Source organism: Bufo bufo, chromosome 6 (genome assembly GCF_905171765.1).
Source record: "Bufo bufo chromosome 6, aBufBuf1.1, whole genome shotgun sequence".
NCBI classification, from domain to species: Eukaryota; Metazoa; Chordata; class Amphibia; order Anura; family Bufonidae; genus Bufo; species Bufo bufo.
In genome coordinates, this window is record NC_053394.1 from 283,126,012 (window position 1) to 283,147,948 (window position 21,937).

Here is a 21,937-nt window from a genome sequence, read left to right on the forward strand (position 1 = left end):
TCAGACGGATCCGTCCAGACTTTACATTGAAAGTCAATGGGGGACGGATCCGTTTGAAAATTGAGCCATATAGTGTCAAATTCAAGCGGATCCGTCCCCATTGACTTACATTGTAAGTCTGGACGGATCCGTTTGTCTCCGCACAGCCAGGCGGACACCCAAGCGCTGCAAGCAGCGTTCAGGTGTCCGCTTGCTGAGCGGAGCGGAGGCTGAACGCTGCCAGACTGATGCATTCTGAGCGGATCCGCATCCACTCAGAATGCATTAGTGCTGTACGGATGCGTTCGGGGCCGCTTGTGAGCCCCTTCAAACGGAGCTCACAAGCGGAGCCCCGAACGCTAGTGTGAAAGTAGCCTAAGGCACACCTGTGAAATATTCATACATTTATCTGCCGGAATGTGCAAATCTTCTACTCTATACCACTGTTTGTTCAGATGTTTTTGATGGGCTTATTATTTTGACTTCCTCCTAAAATGCTATATAACTGAGCATTGGTTTCTCAGGCTGATAGAGACTAATAATTGTGCTCTTTTATTTTGTATGCCTTTCAGGCACTGACTGTGAAGCATTCTGGGACAAAGATCCACTAACTAACAGCTGCTACCAGTTTAATTTCCAGTCCACACTGTCATGGGCAGAAGCTTGGACCAGTTGCTTGCAGCAAGATGCCAATCTCCTCAGTATCAATGAAATACATGAGCAGACGTACATTAATGGTGGGTTGGTTTGTGAATATTAGGTTGCCTGTAGACAGTATATTGAGTTATGTTACGGTACATGAGGACACAGATATTTTGGCTAGAGGCAATTTGTAGCAGTTTTAGGCTGTATTTATAAGTGTGCCTTGGTTTTCAGTTATATCACATCCGTCATGGTCCATGATGGCATGGTCCTCACTAGACCATCTGTTCTGGGTTCCTTTATGTAAAGAATACAGTGCTATTCTTCCTGTCCAATTAAAAAATCTATGATGGCAGCTGGAATTTGTACATTGAAGCTGTAGGTTATGTATCAAATGCTATACTAACTGACTTCAAATGTGTTAAAGGGGTTTTCTAGTGAATACTTAGAAAAAAAGGGCAGAATGGGTTAAATAAAATCATTACCTCATTTGATTTGGATAACCGCTGTCACTGATTGGCTGAGTGGGCAGCCCAAGCTATTTCCTGTATACCAAGCCAAGAGCAGGTAGTGGAGAGCTGCAGGGACCGCAGCAGTGTCAGAACAGCAGTGGCGGGGAAAAGGGGTGTGTAATGATTATTTGTCATTTTAGCCTAAGTATTTTTTTAAAAACCTCTTTAATTTCACTAAAGCTTAAAGGGGTTATCCGGGTATACATTTTTCCCTTTTTCCTGTGCTTCACCTACCAGGCTTTGCAACTTACTAATACACTTGTGCTACTTTTTCGGTCTCGCTTTGGAGATAGGGAGAGTGGTCACATGACTGTGTCCTCTTTGGAGACTGGATTTGCTGTGATGTCACAACCAGGCCTCCCATGATGCTCTCTGTCAGAATCACCCAGCCAAATGGTCGTGATTAGCGTTGAGCGAATAGAAGTCCACAAAGTGAAATTGTGCCACTATTGTCATTTGGCCTCATCTGGTATTAAAGCTCACAAACTATTTTTGAATAGTAATGTGATGCGATACCAGACATGGAAAAATTGAGCTCTGTTTCTATTGTAAAAATGATATGCGTGCATTAATATGTCCTAACATTAATCTGCCTATATGGAGTGCACTATGATTGCTGATATGTAATTCAATCAGTCTTGTGTCTATGTTTTTCCTACAGCACTAATTTGTTAAAGGAAAACTCTCCCTCCTTTCATATGCCATGCTTTATAGAGGGACCTTTTTTTTAACTTTCTTGTCAATCATATGTCATACTTATTTCTTATTTTTCTGCAACATTTCCTCTAAGGCCTCCTGACTGGATACAGTTCCACTCTCTGGATAGGACTCAATGACATTAACGTCAATGGAGGCTGGCAGTGGTCTGATGGATCTCCATTAAAATACTTGAACTGGGAGAGTGGTGAGTAACAAATTGCTTTATCTGTGCTTTAACTTTTTTCCATCTGTTTGCCACATTTAAGTATGTTCTAAGGATTTGTGGATAGTGGTAGTAGTATAGTAGTGTTATAATAATTTTACATGTATGCATTATTTTATAATATTTTACAAATGATTTGCCAAAGTTTACAGTATTACACTGCAATATTTGTATAGTTATGGCTGGACGATGTAATGATATTAGAGTGGCCTATCTATAAATAAAGTTTATTGAAACAAGCACTTGTGACCTCAGTATTCTGCACAGAATTAAAAGGCTATAAACACCTTTGGGGTCAATTTTTATAATTGCATTTTGGTCTAAAAATATTTTTTTCAACTGGTCTTTATGAAAAATTTTCAGCAATTTTTATTCTACATGGTTACGTTTTAGTCTATCTGCGGAGTATCTTGATTTCAGTTTCACACTGAACCTGTCATGTTGTTGCTCTGACAGCTATGTGTAGCACTTATCTCTGAACTCCCGACAGCTCATAACCACTCATTTAAACCATAATGTTGTCAGTTTGTTACAAATTTAGCTTTAATGAGTGTTTATAAGCTGTCCGGATTTCAGAGATAAGGACTGTACATACAGCTATCAGAGCAGCAACATGATGGGTTCAGTGGGTTCAAGCAGGATACTCTGCAGATAGGCTGAAACTTAACCCTGTAGGACAAAAACTGCTGAAAATGTTAATGAAGACAAATTGAAAAAATGCAATCCTAAAAAATGACCCACCCCAAAGGTGTTCATAGCCTTTAAAGTGTACATTTTGTTTTATGTAATTTTTTACAATAAACTTCCATGTGGGTGTATATGAGGAATAATACTATTTCTAGCTATTATATCACTTCTGTCTGGCATTTTTTATCAGCTTTTCCCTCTGCAATCTGTCTGTAATTCTATTTTTTACATCTAGTGGGTGGAGGCTGGTATCATCTCTACCCATACACTACACGTAGAGACACAGGGAATCTTGCTTCATACCTTTCCGTTGCACACCCTCAGAAGCAGCAGCAGTAATGGAGGACATTATACAGCAGAACTAAGCAGTTTAGATGTTAATCCAGTAGTAAAGTTAGGCAGTAATCCACTCACAAATCAAAAATCAGCAGCAGTCTCTGTGTCAGTGTCTCTGCCCATCTCTTCCTCGGACTCCATACACCTTTATGTACTCTGACCCTTCAGTAAGCAGGCATCCCGTCATCACTGAAGACAGATCTGGACAGTAAATTGAGAGTTAGTGAAGAGTAGGGGTGTCTGACAATAGGAAATGGAAGCATTTTTCTCTGGTAAGTTATATTACAAAGTTTCTTATATTCGCTTGTACTGTAAAAAAAATAAAATATGAAACTACATTTACTCATCAACGGACAGGTGGCCAAACTTTCCTGACCCCTTTCCATTAAAGTTTATGGATGAGTGTTATGGGTGTATCCAATGGATATGCCATGCATGTGTAATATAGGATTTTCTTTTTAAAACAACACATCAACACTGTACAGTGTCTGGTCAGTAAACAGGTTGTTTTATTACAACAACCACCTTTTTTTTAATTTTTTTACTGTAGTTGGTTCTTGATTAGCTGTTCCCAATGGATCTGGTTCCTGATTATCATGGCAATCAGCTGATATTGCCTGGGGTAAATAGACTGGGCAGTGAATATAAATTTCACCCTATCTGTAGACCTTACTGTCATCTGTACCTTTCCAGTTATTCAGATTATGCTGCAGAGTAGACTATGGCATTATACAATTTATGTATACTGAGTAACTCGTGGACTAGTAATTGAATCTTTATACAAGACTTCTATTGGTTTAGTTAATTGCAAATGCATTAAAAATACTGTATATTTATCATTGTGTCCATATCTTTTTTTGCATGTCTTCCTCCTGCTTTCTAGATCAACCAAGCAATTCAGAAGAAGAAGACTGTGCAGTAATTCGTACTGAAATGTCTGGTGCCTGGCAGACCCGTAACTGCTATAATGCTCTGCCCTATGTATGCAAGAAAAGCTCCAAGAAGAATCCTCCGCCTGTAGGTGAGTGGTGAATGTGTTATGTGTTAGGATTTGTATTGGATGACATTCAAAGGGGTTCTAAATACATAATTTGTCCTACTTACTTGATCCTGTTCTAGTCCATATCACAATCCAGAGGTTGGACAATAAAACAATATATGTCTGCTCCATCTGTGTCTGAAAGCACTCATTTTGTCCAGGGACAGACTGGTCACAGATCCTACAAGGAAATTTCCTGGTAGGCTGATGTACGGTGAAGAGGATGGGGGGGGGAAGGTGGCCACCAGTTGGGTACTTAAAGGTGTTGTGTCATCTCAGACAATGGTGGCATATTGGTGTCTGATACTGTAGGTGCAGGTCCCACCTCTTGGACCCGCACCTATCTCGTGAACGGAGTCGGCAAAATCCCAGATGGCGCACAGCAAGTGCGCGGCTGCCCTCCATTAATTTCTATGGGGCCCCTAGAATCGGCCCCATAGAAGTAAATGGGAGTGGTGGCCGAGCAAGCATGATGTGCTACCATTAATTTCAATGGGGATTCCAAAAATAGCCAAGAGCGTCACTCGGCTATTATTGGCGGGCCAATAGGAAGGATTGATGGTGGCCGCACCCGGTACTGCTGGCCACCACTTTGCCAGCCTCGTGTTAGGCTTTGTTTTAGAGATAGATTTGGGTCCCAGAGGTGGGACCTGCACCTACAGTATCAGACAATTAGGATATATCCTGGTGATATGCCCCCCTATTGTCTGACATGGGTATACCCTTTTAACAATCAGATGCTCTCAGCTTCAATTCATTTTGGGAGCATTAGGTACTAAGGCACTTCACTGGCAGCCGCAGGTGCCCTCCTGGGTTCAAATGTATTGCAATACTCACATTTGACTACTTCAAATTTTTTTCAATTTTGTTTTTTTCTCCCCATTTTTATAGTTTTCCATTCACATAGAGTTATGGGCTTCCTTTTTTGTGGGACAAGTTGGATTATTTTAATGACACTATTAAATTTACAATATCATGTATTGGAATATGGGGAATTTTTTTTTGTGAGGTTAAACTAAAGACCAAAAAAAACACTTTTGGGAGTTTTATGGCATTTACCGTGCTTTAAAAATGGCATGTGGCATGTTACTTTTATTCTCTGGGTATAATTACAGCGATGCAAAATCTATTTACTTTTTCCTATGCTTCACTACTTGTTGATGAGATGAAATCCTTTGAAAAAGAAATATTTGCTTTGTGTTGCTATATTCTGAAACCCATAACTTTTTATATTTTCATGTACAGAGCTGTGTGGCTTGCTTTTATGTTGGGTGAGCTATAGATTTAATTGGTACTATTATGTTATACGTACAGGATGAGGTAATAAAAAAATGGCATTTTCTAAAAGCAACTATACCAAATATGTCTATTTTTTATTTTGTGTTTATTTTTAAATGTCAAATTTAGAAAGATTTGAAATGTTAATACTGTTGGGTATTTTTATATTTTTTAAACTTTTTTTATTTTCAGCCTTTCCCCTTAGGGTACTTGAACATGTGATTGCTTATACCAGGGGTGGGGGAGCTTTTTGCTGATGAGGGCCGTTTGGATATTTGTAACATCGTTCGCGGGCCATACAAAATTCTCAACTTGACTGCTATATTTGTTCTAACATATACAGTCAGGTCCATAAATATTGGGACATCGACACAATTCTAACATTTTTGGCTCTATAGACCACCACAATGGATTTAAAATGAAACAACCAAGATGTGCTTTAACTACAGACTGTCAGCTTTAATTTGAGGGTATTTACATCCAAATCAGGTGAACGGTGTAGGAATTACAACAGTTTGCATATGTGCTTCCCACTTGTTAAGGAACCAAAAGTAATGGGACATAATATTAATCATAAATCAAACTTTCACTTTTTAATACTTCGTTGCAAATCCTTTGCAGTCAATTACAGCCTGAAGTCTGAAACGCATAGACATCACCAGACGCTGGGTTTCATCCCTGGTGATGCTCTGCCAGGCCTCTACTGCAACTGTCTTCAGTTCCTGCTTGTTCTTGGGGCATTTTCCCTTCAGTTTTGTCTTCAGCAAGTGAAATGCATGCTCAATCGGATTCAGGTCAGGTGATTGACTTTGCCATTGCATAACATTCCACTTCATTCCCTTAAAAAACTCTTTGGTTGCTTTTTCAGTATGCTTTGGGTCATTGTCCATCTGGACTGTGAAGCGCTGTCCAATGAGTTCTGAAGCATTTGGCTGAATATGAGCAGAAAATATTGCCAAAACACTTCAGAATTCATCCTGCTGCTTTTGTCAGCAGTCACATCATCAGTAAATACAAGAGAACCAGTTCTATTGGCAGCCATACATGCCCACGCCATGACACTACCAACACCATGCTTCACTGATGAGGTGGTATGCTTAAGATTCTGAGCAGTTCCTTTCCTTCTCCATACTCTTCTCTTCCCAGTTGATCTTGGTCTCATCTGTCCATAGGATGTTGTTCCAGAACTGTGAAGGCTTTTTTAGATGTCGTTTGGAAAACTCTAATCTGGCCTTCCTGTTTTTGAGGCTCACCAATGGTTTATATCTTGTAGTGAACCCTCTGTATTCACTCTGGTGAAGTCTTCTCTTGATTGTTGACTTTGACACACATACACCTACCTCCTGGAGAGTGTTCTTGATCTGGCCAACTGTTATGAAGGGTGTTTTCTTCACCAGGGAAAGACATCTTCGGTTGTTGCTGAGCTCACCAGTGCGTTCCTTCTTTTTAAGAATGTTCCAAACAGTTGTTTTGGCTACTCCTAATGTTTTTGCTACCTCTCTGATGGGTTTGTTTTGTTTTTTCAGCCTAATGATGGCTTGCTTCACTGATAGTGACAGCTCTTTGGATCTCATCTTGAGAGTTGACAGCAACAAATTCCAAATGCAAATAGCACACTTGAAATGAACTCTGGACCTTGTATCTGCTTATTGTAATTGGGATAATGAGGATATAACACACACCTGGCCATGGAACAGCTGAGAAGCCAATTGTCCCATTACTTTTGGCCCCTTAACAAGTGGGAGGCACATATGCAAACTGTTGTAATTCCTACACCGTTCACCTGATTTGGATGTAAATACTCTCAAATTAAAGCTGACAGTCTGCAGTTAAAGCACATCTTGTTCGTTTCATTTCAAATCCATTGTGTTGGTGTATAGAGCCAAAAATGTAAGAATTTGTCCTAATATTTGTCCCAATATTTATGGACCTGACTGTAAGTGACTAAGTAAGTTACATAAACTGCTGTTTAATAAAAAAAAAAATCGAGCGCAGTTTTTTTGGAGCACAAAATGGTGCCTGCGCTATCTATATTATATATAGTACAGGCACCATTTTGACCACACATAGCAGTCTAATTTTTAAGTTCAGAATGTTATGTATTTAGTTCTTTATTTGGCATTAATGGCAGCCAAGCTAAACCCAGGGGGGTATAGAAAGAGGCTTAACGAGCTTTGACTCTCCCTGCCACCGTCCCTGCCTCTTCCTTCACAATTGTCCCTGCCTTTGTCCCTTTCTCAGCCTCAGATCTGCACCCCCACCTCAGCCTCCTATCAGACCTACCAGCCTACATCAGCCTCAGATCAGACCCCAATCAGACCCCCCAGCCTCAGATCAGACACCCAGCCTCAGATTACACCCCTCAGCCTCAGATCAGAATCCCATCAGGCCTCCCAGCCTTAGATCAGACCCCGATTAGACCCTCCCCAGCCTCAGATCAGCCCCTATCAGATCCCCAGCATCCAATCAGACCTCAGATTAAACGTTTAAAGGATAACTGTCATATTTTCACTCAAAATTCAATTTTCATATATGTTGTTGCTGCTGTGGTGATAATCCATAATAACTAATTATTGTGTTCACATACCACTTGTTTAATAAGATTCCGTCCATAGCAACCGCTCCTCACAAGACTTCTTTCTGACTTTTCTTTTCCGGCATAGAGTTCCATCACAGCGACTCTATACCGGAAAAGAACTGATCAGGCATATCCCCATGCATTCTGAATGGAGAGTAATCCGTTCAGGATGCATCAGGATGTCTTCAGTTCAGTCATTTTGACTGATCAGGCAAAAGATAAAACCGTAGCATGCTACGGTTTTATCTCCGGCGAAAAAAACTGAAGAATTGCCTGAATGCCGGATCCGGCATTTTTTTCCATAGGAATGCCGGATCCGTCCTTCCGGTCTGCGCATGCGCAGACCTTTAAAAATGAGAAAAAAATAAATGCCGGATCCGTTTTGCCTGATGACACTGGAAAAACGGATCCGGTATTGCAATGCATTTTTCTGACTGATCAGGCATTTTTCTGACTGATCAGGATCCTGATCAATCTGAAAAATGCCTGATCAGTCAGAAAAAATGACATGTGTTTGCATACAGTTTGCCTGATCAGGCAGGCAGTTCAGGCAACGGAACTGCCTGCCAGAATCAAACAACGCAAGTGTGAAAGTACCCTTAGAACTCCCTCCCTAACTACCCAGAATTAATTCGGCTTATCTCGGGAACGAGCAGCCTCACCTCGACCAATCGGCTTTCTCCAGACTTAAACACGCCCTCTTCCTCCTGAGTAGTGTTGATCACGAATATGCTAATCGTGAATTTTTATCGCGAATATCGGCACTATCCCGGTTCGACGGGAGTGCGCACGCAGCGTTCGGGACTGCCAACTACTACGTCCTCCGTCTTCTGTATATACACTCACCTAAAGAATTATTAGGAACACCATACTAATACGGTGTTGGACCCTCTTTTGCCTTCAGAACTGCCTTAATTCTACGTGGCATTGATTCCACAAGGTGCTGATAGCATTCTTTAGAAATGTTGGCCCATATTGATAGGATAGCATCTTGCAGTTGATGGAGATTTGAGGGATGCACATCCAGGGCACGAAGCTCCCATTCCACCACATCCCAAAGAGGCTCTATTGGGTTGAGATCTGGTGACTGTGGGGGCCATTTTAGTACAGTGAACTCATTGTCATGTTCAAGAAACCAATTTGAAATGATTCGAGATTTGTGACCTGGTGCATTATCCTGCTGGAAGTAGCCATCAGAGGATGGATACATGTTCTTATTCTGTTTACGCCAAATTCGGACTCTACCATTTGAATGTCTCAATAGAAATCGAGACTCATCAGACCAGGCAACATTTTTCCAGTCTTTAACAGTCCAATTTTTGTGAGCTCATGCAAATTGTAGCCTCTTTTTCCTATTTGTAGTGGAGATTAGTGGTACCCGGTGGGGTCTTCTGCTGTTGTAGCCCATCCGCCTCAAGGTTGTGCGTGTTGTGGCTTCACAAATGCTTTGCTGCATACCTTGGTTGTAACGAGTGGTTATTTCAGTCAACGTTGCTCTTCTATCAGCTTGAATCAGTCGGCCCATTCTCCTCTGACCTCTAGCATCCACAAGGCATTTTTGCCCACAGGACTGCCGCATACTGGATGTTTTTCCCTTTTCACACCATTCTTTGTATACCCTAGAAATGGTTGTGCGTGAAAATCCCAGTAACTGAGCAGATTGTGAAATACTCAGACCGGCCCGTCTGGCACCAACAACCATGCCATGCTCAAAATTCCTTAAATCACCTTTCTTTCCCATTCTGACATTCAGTTTGGAGTTCAGGAGATTGTCTTGACCAGGACCACGCCCCTAAATGCATTGAAGCAACTGCCATGTGATTGGTTGACTAGATAATTGCATTAATGAGAAATAGAACAGGTGTTCCTAATAATTCTTTAGGTGAGTGTAGAAGATAGGAGACAAGGACACCTAGCAACGCTGTTTTAGCCGCACAACTGAAATGCCTGGGGGAGGAAAGAACATGCTGCAATTACTAGGTAATTCAATACCTGTACAAAAGTACTAACTAGGGAACTAAGGTAAACTTAGTCAGACCAATCCAATTACATAAAAAAAAAAAAATGACAGTTACCCTTTAAAAAAATAAATAAATAAACTTACCTCTCCAGCCTTGAACGGCGCTGCCACTCGGCAGATTCACTTGCCCTCCCTGGTCGTCTTCCCGCTGCGCTGTACTGTGACCAGATAGGACATAGAGCGGGGCCGGAAGAAGACCTGGGAAGGTTAGGACATCCAGTGCAGTGCTGTTCTCATATCCCTGTGCCTCCCGCCTGCTAGTGACCGCTTCCATAATTAAAGCGGTCATCAGTATTTTCATTGTATTCTGGCAGGGAGCCTGGGGACACATACGGCCCCGGAGGTTCCCTACCCCAGACTTATACTATAGACTGCAATAGCATACAACTGCAGACTATGGGGATGATGCTGTCTTACTATTAAGCCCTGGGATACTCAGTGACTGACAGCCTTCCCCTTGTGAGTGAGACTTTCATTCACTGAGTAAAACCACGCATCCGGCTAGTAAGCCAGGAATGATCAGAAGTTTAAATGAGTTTATTGCAATTTATAATGAATCTTTTCCCCCAAAAAAACTCTCTGCTCAGCTCTTCCTGCTCTACAACATGCTGCTAGCCACATAGTCTGCAATTTTAATGTGTCAGGCTCCCTTAAAAGGAGTTTTATGAGATTTTTTGTTATGCACTGTCTCAAACGAAATGAAAAGCTTTATTTACTCACCCCTTTCTCCATTACTGTTCTTTGTGACTCTCTTCTGGTATTCCCATTGCGGCTTGTTTTTAAACAGCACGTAACTAGTGCTGCAGCAAATCCGTGAGGACAGCGATTGGCTACAGTGGTCACGGTGCCAAATGAAGGCACGTCACTGTGCACATAACAGTAGTTGTGACATGTATAGTTATGTACCTGGATTTGGTACCTCATCACTGCAGCCAATCATTGTCCTGGCTAAGGCAGTCACTTCTGTTTGAAAAGTACCAGAAGAGCGCTGCAGAGAACGGTGCTGGAGTAAGGGGTGAGTATATGATGTTTTTTCATTTTAAGACATTGTAGGGTTTGTCCAAGATTTTAAACCCTTTAAGAGTTTGGAAAAAGCCCTTTTTTCCCTAATTGATTTCTAACTTTCTTATTAGTGTTGAACGAAGTGAGCTTCGGATGCTTCATGCGAAGTCGCTTCGTTCAAAACTTCAGAATAATACTGTGGCGAAACCAACCTCGCCACTGGGTTTTGGAGAGGCCTGTTTACCAGCCTCTTGCCTCAGGATTATGGCCCATACTAACTTTAAAGGAGAAGCCAGACCGGCCGCACAGCTTAAATCTGTCTTTGGAGTTGTATTTTGTTATGTGAGGGTACCCAGATAGCTAATTTTATTGTATTTGTGTATTCTGAGTGCCATTCGCCTAATAATGTGCACTCGGACTTGGGCTATCTGGGGATGTGTTGGATGTCTGTGTTTGCTGTGAGGGTGTGACATTGTATGTTTAAATGGTGATTTCTGTCCTGTTGTCCCCACATGTGTATTGGCGATTTCCCTTTGTCCTGAGAGATAATTGAATTGCTCCTCGGGTGTCTCCAGGGCAGAGAGGAGGAAACCATGATGCATTGTGGGGATGTGTTGTGTCTGTGTATCCTGAGTTGCTACGTATCTGTCCTGTGTCACAGTCTTCCTTCTGGTCCCCTAGGGGCGTGTCCACCAGATGGGGACCTGCATAAATACGGACGGGTAGCCCTCAATAAAGTGTGCTGCTTTATACCTTCATGAAGTCTTGGCTCATGTTTGGGGAATGCGATAACTACACTCTTGGGGATTGCTATATCACAATACTCCCCTGAGTAGAAGCTCTTGTAAGAGCTTGTTCCTGGTTCCTGTGTCTGGATTTAGGAGAGGTTCATCCACTGGAGCCTGGAGCCTTGTCGTATGTCCAGGGTGGGTAGGAGACGGCGAGACCTCCACCAAGCTTCGGCGGTTCATGGGGTCTGCAGCGCTGACTGTGTCAAGTGGAGTGCTTGGAGTCCTCTGGAAGCACTAGGAGCATCTATCGACGGAGGTACCCGGTCGGGGTGCTAGGCGTTCCGTTACAAATACTGTACGGACATTTGTCTCCATACAGTATTAGAATGTATGAGCTCCGTTGAGCCGAAGTTAGTTATTCACGAAGTTGTACGTGACTTCGTTGAATAACTTCGGTAATTGATTTTTAAAATGGAAAACTCCTTTAAAACTTGAAACCGAACTCGGCTTTGGTTCCGAGGTATTAGTTGGAACCGAAGCCACGTTCGGTTTCAAGTGTTGAAGAGGTTTTCCACTTTAAAGATCAATTACCTATGTCTCCGTACAGTATTATTCTGAAGTACAGTATTCCGAAGTTTTTAACTAACCGACTTTGGATGAAGCATCCAAAGCTCGCTTTGCTCAACATTATTTCTTATCCTTTTAAAAGTTATACATGCCCAATTCATTAACCATAATTAAAAAAAAATTCCCCTGGCATTCTTTGCTTATGTTTTCCCCAGTGTGTTTTCTTAGATATGGGTGATTCCATGGGGCAGCATTTTCAGATTATTAATTCTTGCGCTTGCTACCCAGTAGCTGAATTTTCAGTTTGAGTGGAATTTAGTAACTGGAACTATATTACACAGCATTGCTTTGCGGGGGTTCAGCATTCTTTCTCAGTTGGCAGGGCTCATGATGGTTTTAACATCACTTTCCTCGCACCCTGCTGAGGCAGGCAATGTTCACTGGAAAATTATTATTCTGATACCAGTGGCTCACAAGCCGCAGATAGCAATGTTTACGTATTTGCTGGATTCAGATAATGACTACTGACCATAACATGCCATATAATATATTATAATATACATTTATAATATTATAAGAAATGCAGAAGCCATTCATTGCAGATTTCCTCCTATACCCCATGACTTATTCAAGTGGATCCCCAATGGACAAGTGTAATGGATGTGGAGTTTTTACAGCTTTGTATATGGCAATATACTCGTTGGTAGAACACGAAAGAAACATCAGTTGCATATCCTGATACCCTGATAGAAAGTAAAATATGAATTTGTTGAGTGACTGGTAGTCTGTATGATGTAAACTACTCCACCTCCACATCTGCTTATAAGGCTACTTTCACACTCTTGCGTTTTGGCTTTCGGATTGTGAGATTCGTCATGAGCTCTCACAAGCGGTCCAAAACGGATCAGTTTTGCCCTAATGCATTCTGAATGGAAAAGGATCCGCTCAGAATGCATCAGTTTGCGTTCGATCAGTCTCCATTCCACCCTGGATGCGGACACCAAAACGCTGCCTGTAGCGTTTTGCTGTCCGCTTAACGAAACTGAGCCAAATGGATCCGTCCTGGCACACAATGTAAGTCAATGAGGACGGATCCGCTTTCTCTGACACAATCTGGCACAATAGAAAACGGATCCGTCTCCCATTGACTTTCAATGGAGTTCATGACGGATCCGTCTTGGCTATGTTACAGATAATACAACTGGTTCCGTTCATGACAGATGCATGCGGTTGTATTATTGTAACTGATCCGTGTTTGCAGATCCATGACGGATCCGCCCAAAACGCAAGTGTGAAAGTAGCCTAATTCTCCAGGTCTGAGGGCTTTTGTCCTCAGTGGTAATATGAGGCACTGTTCACCCTTCATTCACTGTAGCTATGGAAATTAGCAAAATGTAGGCAATAAAGGCAATGCCATTGTGCAGTACCCCAGACCTGAGGCTGCAAAGTTTGGTTTGTTATATAATGTTTGTAATTATAATGCTATGTACTGTTGTTCCAACATGAGCCAGGAGTGTGGGATGGCTCCACCCCCTACTTCCAGAACATTCCAGTCAGAGAAGCTGTAGAGAGGGAGGAAGAAGGAGCAGTCTTCATATGCTCCTCTCCCATATACTCCAGCTTCAGGCCCTGGAGCCTCCGTCACCTCCACGAGCTCCAGGAGATGAAAGCAAGCAAGAACTAAAGGAGAAGGATTTGCATGGCTACAGTGAAAAAAAGACAGCAAGATAACCCAGCTTAAGATGATCCAAACCCTACTGCTGCAGAGGGATAACAAGTTAAGACACCCCAGAATAGTGGACACTACAGCCATTGTTGTCATAGATCCCTATAGCAGCTAGCTAGAGTAATCTGATGGCCAATGCCTTATTCATCTGCTTAGCTCATGCTGGGACATCTGGGAGGACTTTACATTGTATACAGACTACTGCTGGATGTACAATTTTAATCCTGCATACAATAAAGAGAGACTCTTGTTAAGTTTCTCTGGCCTGGCATCTGACTCTGTTAACACCACATGCTGGCCATTGTATCTCCTACATATGACCTGCTTAGAAGTCACATGGACATTAACACCATGAACACCCCAAAACCACCATCAGGCAGGGGCTCACAGCTACAGGGAGTGCCCAGAGGGAAGACAGGGTGCCCTTCCCCCACTGGACCAACCCCAGGGAGCGACAGGTAGTGCACTATGACACATCATCATCAGGGTCACCACCGCTACCTTCATCTGCTCCTCAGAGGCTTTCCGCAATTGTATGTAGGACTGTAATCAGGACAAGTGGTACTTCAGGGGTCCAGGCTGATGACTGCACCAAGACAGGCTGTCACTTGTCTATTGATTGCCACTCACCTACCAAGGGTCACAACCTACCTAGGACCCACACAGTTGCACTTGCACTATCAAATAAATGGGCTTCAGGTAATTTTATCAACTTCCTGTATGGGTCCTTTTCATTCCCTCTCAGCAAGAAGCTCACAGATTACAGAATGATGTTATTCTGCCTCTCCCTAAATACCTTCCCTCTGTGGGTTTAATAACGAGGGATGCAAGTCACAGAGCATTTTTGGTCCCCATGGTTGCAGGTTGATTAATAAGAGTCACTGCATTTATCTATTTGGCACTTGTGTAGAGAAGATTATATATATATATATATATATATATAACAAAAAATGAGGCAGCACTCCAGACGTTAGGTGAAAAAGAAAGTGGATCCTTTATTCCCCTCTGCAACGTTTCAACCGCTCAATGCGGTCTATATGCTTGATATAGACCGCATTGAGCGGTTGAAACGTTGCAGAGGGGAATAAAGGATCCACTTTCTTTTTCACCTAACGTCTGGAGTGCTGCCTCATTTTTTGTTATTTATATTCATGGATAGCCGTTTGAGCCTGCGGCTTTGAGGATTTTTTGCACCCTTGCTTTTTGGTCTTGTGCTGCTGGTTCTCTCTTTTTTGTGTTCTATATCTATATATATATATATATATATTTATATATATATATATATATATATATATATTATTTTAAAGAAATTAAGCAGCTTTGGTTTCAGGCTTGTGTGGTAGTACATGTCACTCATGATATACGCTCTTCTTTTTTTTTCTTCAGAGCCCATTGAGCCAGATGTTGTAAAGTGTGATTCTGGATGGCAGAATTATGGCACAAACTGCTACCGTCTGACTAGAGAGAAAAAGAGCTGGCAGGAAGCAAAGAAGACATGTGTGCGGAATGAGGGCAACCTCGTCAGCATCCATAGCCTACTAGATCTGGCATTTGTCACCAATCAGATAAAACAAGGTAAATTATCCTGAAAAATGCAAAACTTAGTTCTATGTTAATGTGCAACTGTTAGTTTTTTTGTAGTTATAAATGCATTTTTAGGGGGAAATTTCACTCTTTGAAGGGTGTTTTTTCATCAGAGACAATCCCATTAATCTGATAGCTGCCTCACTAATACCGTTTTTAAGGGGGCAGTTTAACCAGTTATACATTTTCCCTGCAGCGGAAATGTAATAATACATGGGGCCATTCAGATGAATAAGCGTCCAGGTAGTTCCTGGAAGCCTTAAATATGCATGTAACCTCTCCTGACATGTCTGTTTTAGAACAACTTGAAGGTTACCAGTTGGGGTGTGTCTGATATTATCCAATCAGTGCCGCCAGTGGCGGACTGTAGAAGGACACTCCCCCAACTGGTAACACCCATCTGGACTGTTAGAAATTCTTTCATAACGTCTAGCAGGAATAATAAAGAAATAATCCACCATGGAGTGATAAGAATAGATGCTCCAGAATTGTTATTAAATGGGGAATACAAGTAGTTAATAAAACTGATGTGTCAGGAGAGGTTACAAGTTCTAATGAAAGTCCACCAGGATAAGAGTTGCTGTTGTCAGCAGTTCTCTAACTCTGGCTCATGCAGGGGGAGTCACACGTGAAAAATCAAAGTCTAGGAGATCAGTGTGCCCTAATAAAGCATATGGTTGTCATGATGAGGCACATGAAGATAATAACTTACTTTTGATTTCAGATGTAGAAGAGCTGTGGATTGGACTCAATGATATCAAGCACCAGATGAATTTTGAATGGTCAGATGGGAGTGCCGTCACCTTTACGTCATGGCATCCTTTTGAGCCTAACAACTTCAGGGATAGCATGGAAGACTGTGTGACCATCTGGGGACCGGTAAGAAAGAATATCATAAGGAAACTTACTTCACATGTGGTGTGCAGTGAAACAGAATGATTCACAGTTCTCCAGAATTTGCAACAATTGCTTTTAGTGTTTTCTCTTTTGCAAAATCCAGACTAAACAAATGCATTTGTGTCTGGTATTGCTCCATTGAAATTAAAGGGGTTGTCCGGGCTTTTACTACTGATGACTGAGGATAGGTCATCAATATCAGATAGGCAGGGGTCCGACACCCAGCACCCCCGCTGATCAGCTGTATGAAGAGACGACACGCACAGTGTGCACGTGCCGTCTCCCGTCTCTCTTCCTGCTGCTGCTATGTCTATGGCAAAGCAGCAGTGAACAGGGAGAGAGACGGGAGATGGCACGTGCACACTGTGCGCGCCGTCTCCTCATACAGCTGATCACGGGGGTTCCAGATGTCAATCCCCCCATCTGATATTAATGACCTATCCTGAGGATAAAAAGAGAGTGTTATGGCAGGATCATTTAGGAAAACTGTGGTCTTGAGATACTTGTGCCAATGCACTCGCCTTGTTCTGTTCTTGCACTGAGGTGAGTTGCGCCAAATTAATTAAGGGGTGCATACATTTTAATAAATTTGTTGCATCTCTGGCTGTTTGTGTGCCAGAGGGAAGACTACACCGAAAGCTGCAGTAGATTTCAGGTGTAACATATTCCTGTTTTCTAGCGCAAAGGTTATTAAATGAGTCTGGCAGCAGAGCTCCTGCCCATGGCCAGCTTCCTCCCGTATCTGCCCTGGCTCTTCAAGGTCATCAGAAAAGGTTACAAAAAAATCACAAATGTTGTGGCAAAATGGCACTTGCGACAAGGTTTGTGAGTTTTCTACACCAGAAAACTCTTTGTAGAACCATAATAAATATCCCTCTATGGGGGAGATTTATCAAAACTGGTGTAAAGGAAACCTGGCTTATTTGCCCATAGCAACCAATCAGATTCCACCTTTCATTTTCCAAAGGAGCTCTGAAAAATGAAAGGTGAAATCTGGTTACTATGGGCAACTAAGCCAGGTTTTATACCAGTTTTGATATATCTCCCCCTATGTATTTTGGACTTGGACTGTGTCCTTCTTCAGGTAGAAAAAAAAATTCTGAAAGACTTGGCATATGTAACACATAAAAAAAAATTCCCATGCAACTTGAATGGCACTGTGATTGAAGATCCCGCTTTTCCTATATTCTGCAACACTTTGCAAGTTTTGTGTTACAAGACCACTGGAGGAGCTTCTGCAGAGGCCGGGTTTGGGGTGGCCCCAACGCTACGTTGGGTCCCCCGGACACTGTCGAGGTGTCACGACGTGTTACTGCTTTCCGGAAGGGATGGTAAGACGTGGTGCATCCCAATAGGAAATAAGTTCAGAGAGTCAGGGTCTGCAGTAAACCGGGGTGCTTCTTTACTGGAGGAATTCAGGTACAAAACAATACAGGCGAGGCATTGGGCTGGCTTTTCCAGTCTCCTCCCTGGCAGAAGAAGGGTTTGATGCTGAGGAAAGGCCTGATCTAGCTGTCCCTCTTTCTCTTCAGAAGGCTAGTACCCTGGTCCAAGGCTGGTGATCCAAGGTCTGTGGCAGTGTATCCCCGTCTCAGCGTCTTCTTCTGGTCACTCAGTAGTCTGGCAGAGTCTCCTCTTCTAAGCACTGTTCCCTAACTACAGTACACTAGGGGCTCTGACTGCTCTCCTTATATACAGTTTTTGCTAGACTAGAACCTTCTAGTGGGAGGGGTGGAGTGGAGAAACTCAGCACAAACAGATACATTGTTTCAGCTCCTGTCTGGTATAGACTTACATTAGAGCTTCAATGATACTCAATGGTAATGACACAGCAGGTTTTCCAGACAAAAACAAGTTTCCAAACATAACAACATAGCTAAAACCAGACATTTAAAAGGTAAGGCTGTCTGATTTTTGGTGGTAAACAAGTCTAGGGTTTTCCCTCCAAAACATGGTGGTGAACACGTCTGGATTTTTCCCTCCAAAACATGGTCTTCTTTAAACCCTATGGCAGCTTTAGAAAATTACCAGCTTCTCAATCAATCAAAGCTCTAACAGTCTTTTAGTATTCATTAACCCTTTCCACAGAGCCATGTAAATACAGTGATAATGATGAACAGGATATACACTCACCTAAAGAATTATTAGGAACACCTGTTCTATTTCTCATTAATGCAATCTGCTCAGTTACTGGGATTTTCACGCACAACCATTTCTAGGGTTTACAAAGAATGGTGTGAAAAGGGAAAAACATCCAGTATGCGGCAGTCCTGTGGGCAAAAATGCCTTGTGGATGCTAGAGGTCAGAGGAGAATGGGCCGACTGATTCAAGCTGATAGAAGAGCAACGTTGACTGAAATAACCACTTGTTACAACCGAGGTATGCAGCAAAGCATTTGTGAAGCCACAACACGCACAACCTTGAGGCGGATGGGCTACAACAGCAGAAGACCCCACCGGGTACCACTCATCTCCACTACAAATAGGAAAAAGAGGCTACAATTTGCACGAGCCCACCAAAATTGGACTGTTGAAGACTGGAAAAATGTTGCCTGGTCTGATGAGTCTCGATTTCTGTTGAGACATTCAAATGGTAGAGTCCGAATTTGGCGTAAACAGAATAAGAACATGTATCCATCCTCTGATGGCTACTTCCAGCAGGATAATGCACCATGTCACAAAGCTCGAATCATTTCAAATTGGTTTCTTGAACATGACAATGAGTTCACTGTACTAAAATGGCCCCCACAGTCACCAGATCTCAACCCAATAGAGCATCTTTGGGATGTGGTGGAACGGGAGCTTCGTGCCCTGGATGTGCATCCCTCAAATCTCCATCAACTGCAAGATGCTATCCTATCAATATGGGCCAACATTTCTAAAGAATGCTATCAGCACCTTGTGGAATCAATGCCACGTAGAATTAAGGCAGTTCTGAAGGCAAAAGGGGGTCCAACAACGTATTAGTATGGTGTTCCTAATAATTCTTTAGGTGAGTGTATATCACAACATATTTATAAAATGCAGTTACACAGTATTAAACATTGCAAGTTAACCCTTGTAGGTGAAATAAAGTAAGAAGTTTTAACTTTGCATAGGGGAAATGTCCAAAAATGTCCAAATGTCAAAGTACTCTCCCTGCTCCAGGGCACTACACTTCAAAATGATGTTGTTCTGAGAGGTCTCTGTTTCAGGCCAAAACCAATATAATATTTCATCAGATCTCAAATAGTATGTACGGCTTGTTATTCTTGAATATTTTTTCTAACAGGAGGGTAAATGGAATGACAGCCCTTGTAATCAGACCCTTCCATCTATCTGCAAGAAGCCTGGACAAGCCACACAAGGAACCACTGAGGACCACCAAGGTCCCTGCCAAAAGGTACAAACAAAAGTGCTGTTATTTATTATAATAAAGAGGTATTCAACTGTGCAAACTGCCTGCATTGTTCATACTAGGATTGTAGATTCACTTCGGATGAGTCACACCTCATCCAAATGACCAGTAACCATGCCAGTCTTTCTGAGTACCAGCCGCTTACCACAAGCACAAAGCATTAGTGATGTATTAGGAAGTCTGCACATGTGTTGAATTGTTTAACATATCATTCCAAAACCTTGGACAATAATATGGAGTTATATTCCCCCTTAAGACTGTAACAAGCTCCACTTTGATGGGAAGGGTCTCCATTAGATAATATAGCATTGTTACCATTCATCACCACTTATACAGGAGGCCAGAATTTTTGCTTAAACAATTCCGGAATGTTATCTACTGGCTTTGCAGCGATGCCTAGTCTTGAATGTTACAGTGGAGTCAGGGCCACACAGGGGTTTCTTAGGCCCACCAGAGGAAATTATACTTGGGGCCCAACCCCCGTATAATCAATAAAGTCTAATAGTTTTTTTATATAAAGAAATAGACCCTAGTGGCAATTTATTGTCTCTAAAGGCAGCTCCAAATGTTTTTCTTCTCCTGGACCTTTGGAGCCCACTATGGTATCAGATCCTGGGCCCACCTCTGGTACTCTGGTGGGCTAGTCCGGTGCTGAGTGGAGTTGAGTCCGGTCAACCAACTATAGTCTCTCACAACTGCTTACTGTCTCTCTGCTATGTACAGAGGTTCCGGCATTTCATTTCACAAGTCTGGCAACAGCTTCCTTATGTGAACCCAATCTTTCCTCAGTTTCACAGCTGCTCTTCAGGCAGGCACAGCAGACACATTCATGTGGTGCTGCACCCCAATTCTTTCCCTTGGCGAAAAACACAGGGAACTACATCTGTCACCTCCTGGACTCCTCCTAGGTGGGTAATGTGGTACATGTGCCACATGCCCACTCTGGTGTGCCAAGTCTGCAGTAGTTCCCATAGTGCCTGCTATTGCAGCTAACTAGGTAGCTAACACATTAGAAATTTAGTGACTCATCTCACTCCTCCATTACTTTTCACCACTGCATCTCCTACAGGAAACATAAATTAGAGATAAAATTACATGTGGAGACTTATCAACACTTGATCAGTCTTGATATTGTGTGTGGTGGAGTGAAATTTGCTTAATTTATTAAGAAATTAGGCACATCTGTGGCCCTCCCATGTGCCAGAAACTCGATCTATGTCAGCTAGGGGCTGGCATAGACTTGAGCTTTAACTTAATAAGCATAAAACATATCTAAGTTCCAGTGTGTCGATGTCCAGTGGGCAACCTCACCCTCCAAGACCGCTGGTGGGTACATAACAATCTAACGATGTCCTGAGAAGTTCTGCTGGGGCAGTGTATTGTACTGCATTGTAGCATTTGGTTTTGCTGGTACACTATTTTTTATTGCACTATGGTATTTGGTTCTGGTGGCGCAGTATATTGTACTGCAATGTGGTGTTTGGTCCTTTTGGGGCAGTATATTGTACAGCACAATATCAAAGTGTAGCTGTCACAAACAGACAGCTGAGAAGCTCTGACAGAAGCCTTTCAGAACCTCCTCCTTGAGTTTTCTTTGTTTTGCTTTTCAGTTCCTAATCTCGTTAGTCTCTCTCAGCTGTCATGTAGTTGGACTGATTGCATCCCTTTAAATTCCTCCCCATAATGCATTAGTGTGCGGCTTATACAACTTCCTGGAGTGTGTGTGCATGCTGTTCCTATTTCCCAGTCTTCTACAAGATAAGTGCTGTACATTCATTTGTGATTTTCTGTTTGCTGGATCCCAGATGACCCTGACTCCCTCCGTGTCTAGTGTAGGGAGCCGGTGGTCGTGTCCCCTCACTATTGTAGGGTGTTCAGGTATTATATAGTCGAGGTACGGGGATATGCGATCATCCACCTTTGGGGTGTTCGCATAGGCTGAGCAGTCAGGGAGAGTGCCAGGTCTCATGCAGGGGTCTCCCTTTTGTTCCTTAGTTTTGGATCCAGTGAGTCATAGATTCTTTTGCATTGTCTTGTTTC

At 42.4% G+C, this 21,937-nt stretch overlaps 1 protein-coding gene across 2 annotated transcripts in view; it reads left to right on the plus strand.

The window, feature by feature from the left end:
- The window catches only part of MRC2 (mannose receptor C type 2), a 79,625-nt gene that overhangs the window by 33,127 nt on the left and 24,561 nt on the right, over window positions 1-21,937 (plus strand). For both annotated transcript variants that reach the window (XM_040436902.1, XM_040436903.1), the window contains exons 4-9: window positions 552-716; window positions 1,924-2,037; window positions 3,962-4,099; window positions 15,406-15,594; window positions 16,328-16,482; window positions 19,772-19,882. In XM_040436902.1, coding sequence (XP_040292836.1) covers window positions 552-716; window positions 1,924-2,037; window positions 3,962-4,099; window positions 15,406-15,594; window positions 16,328-16,482; window positions 19,772-19,882 — 872 coding nt within the window. The remainder of the gene's footprint in view (window positions 1-551; window positions 717-1,923; window positions 2,038-3,961; window positions 4,100-15,405; window positions 15,595-16,327; window positions 16,483-19,771; window positions 19,883-21,937) is intronic.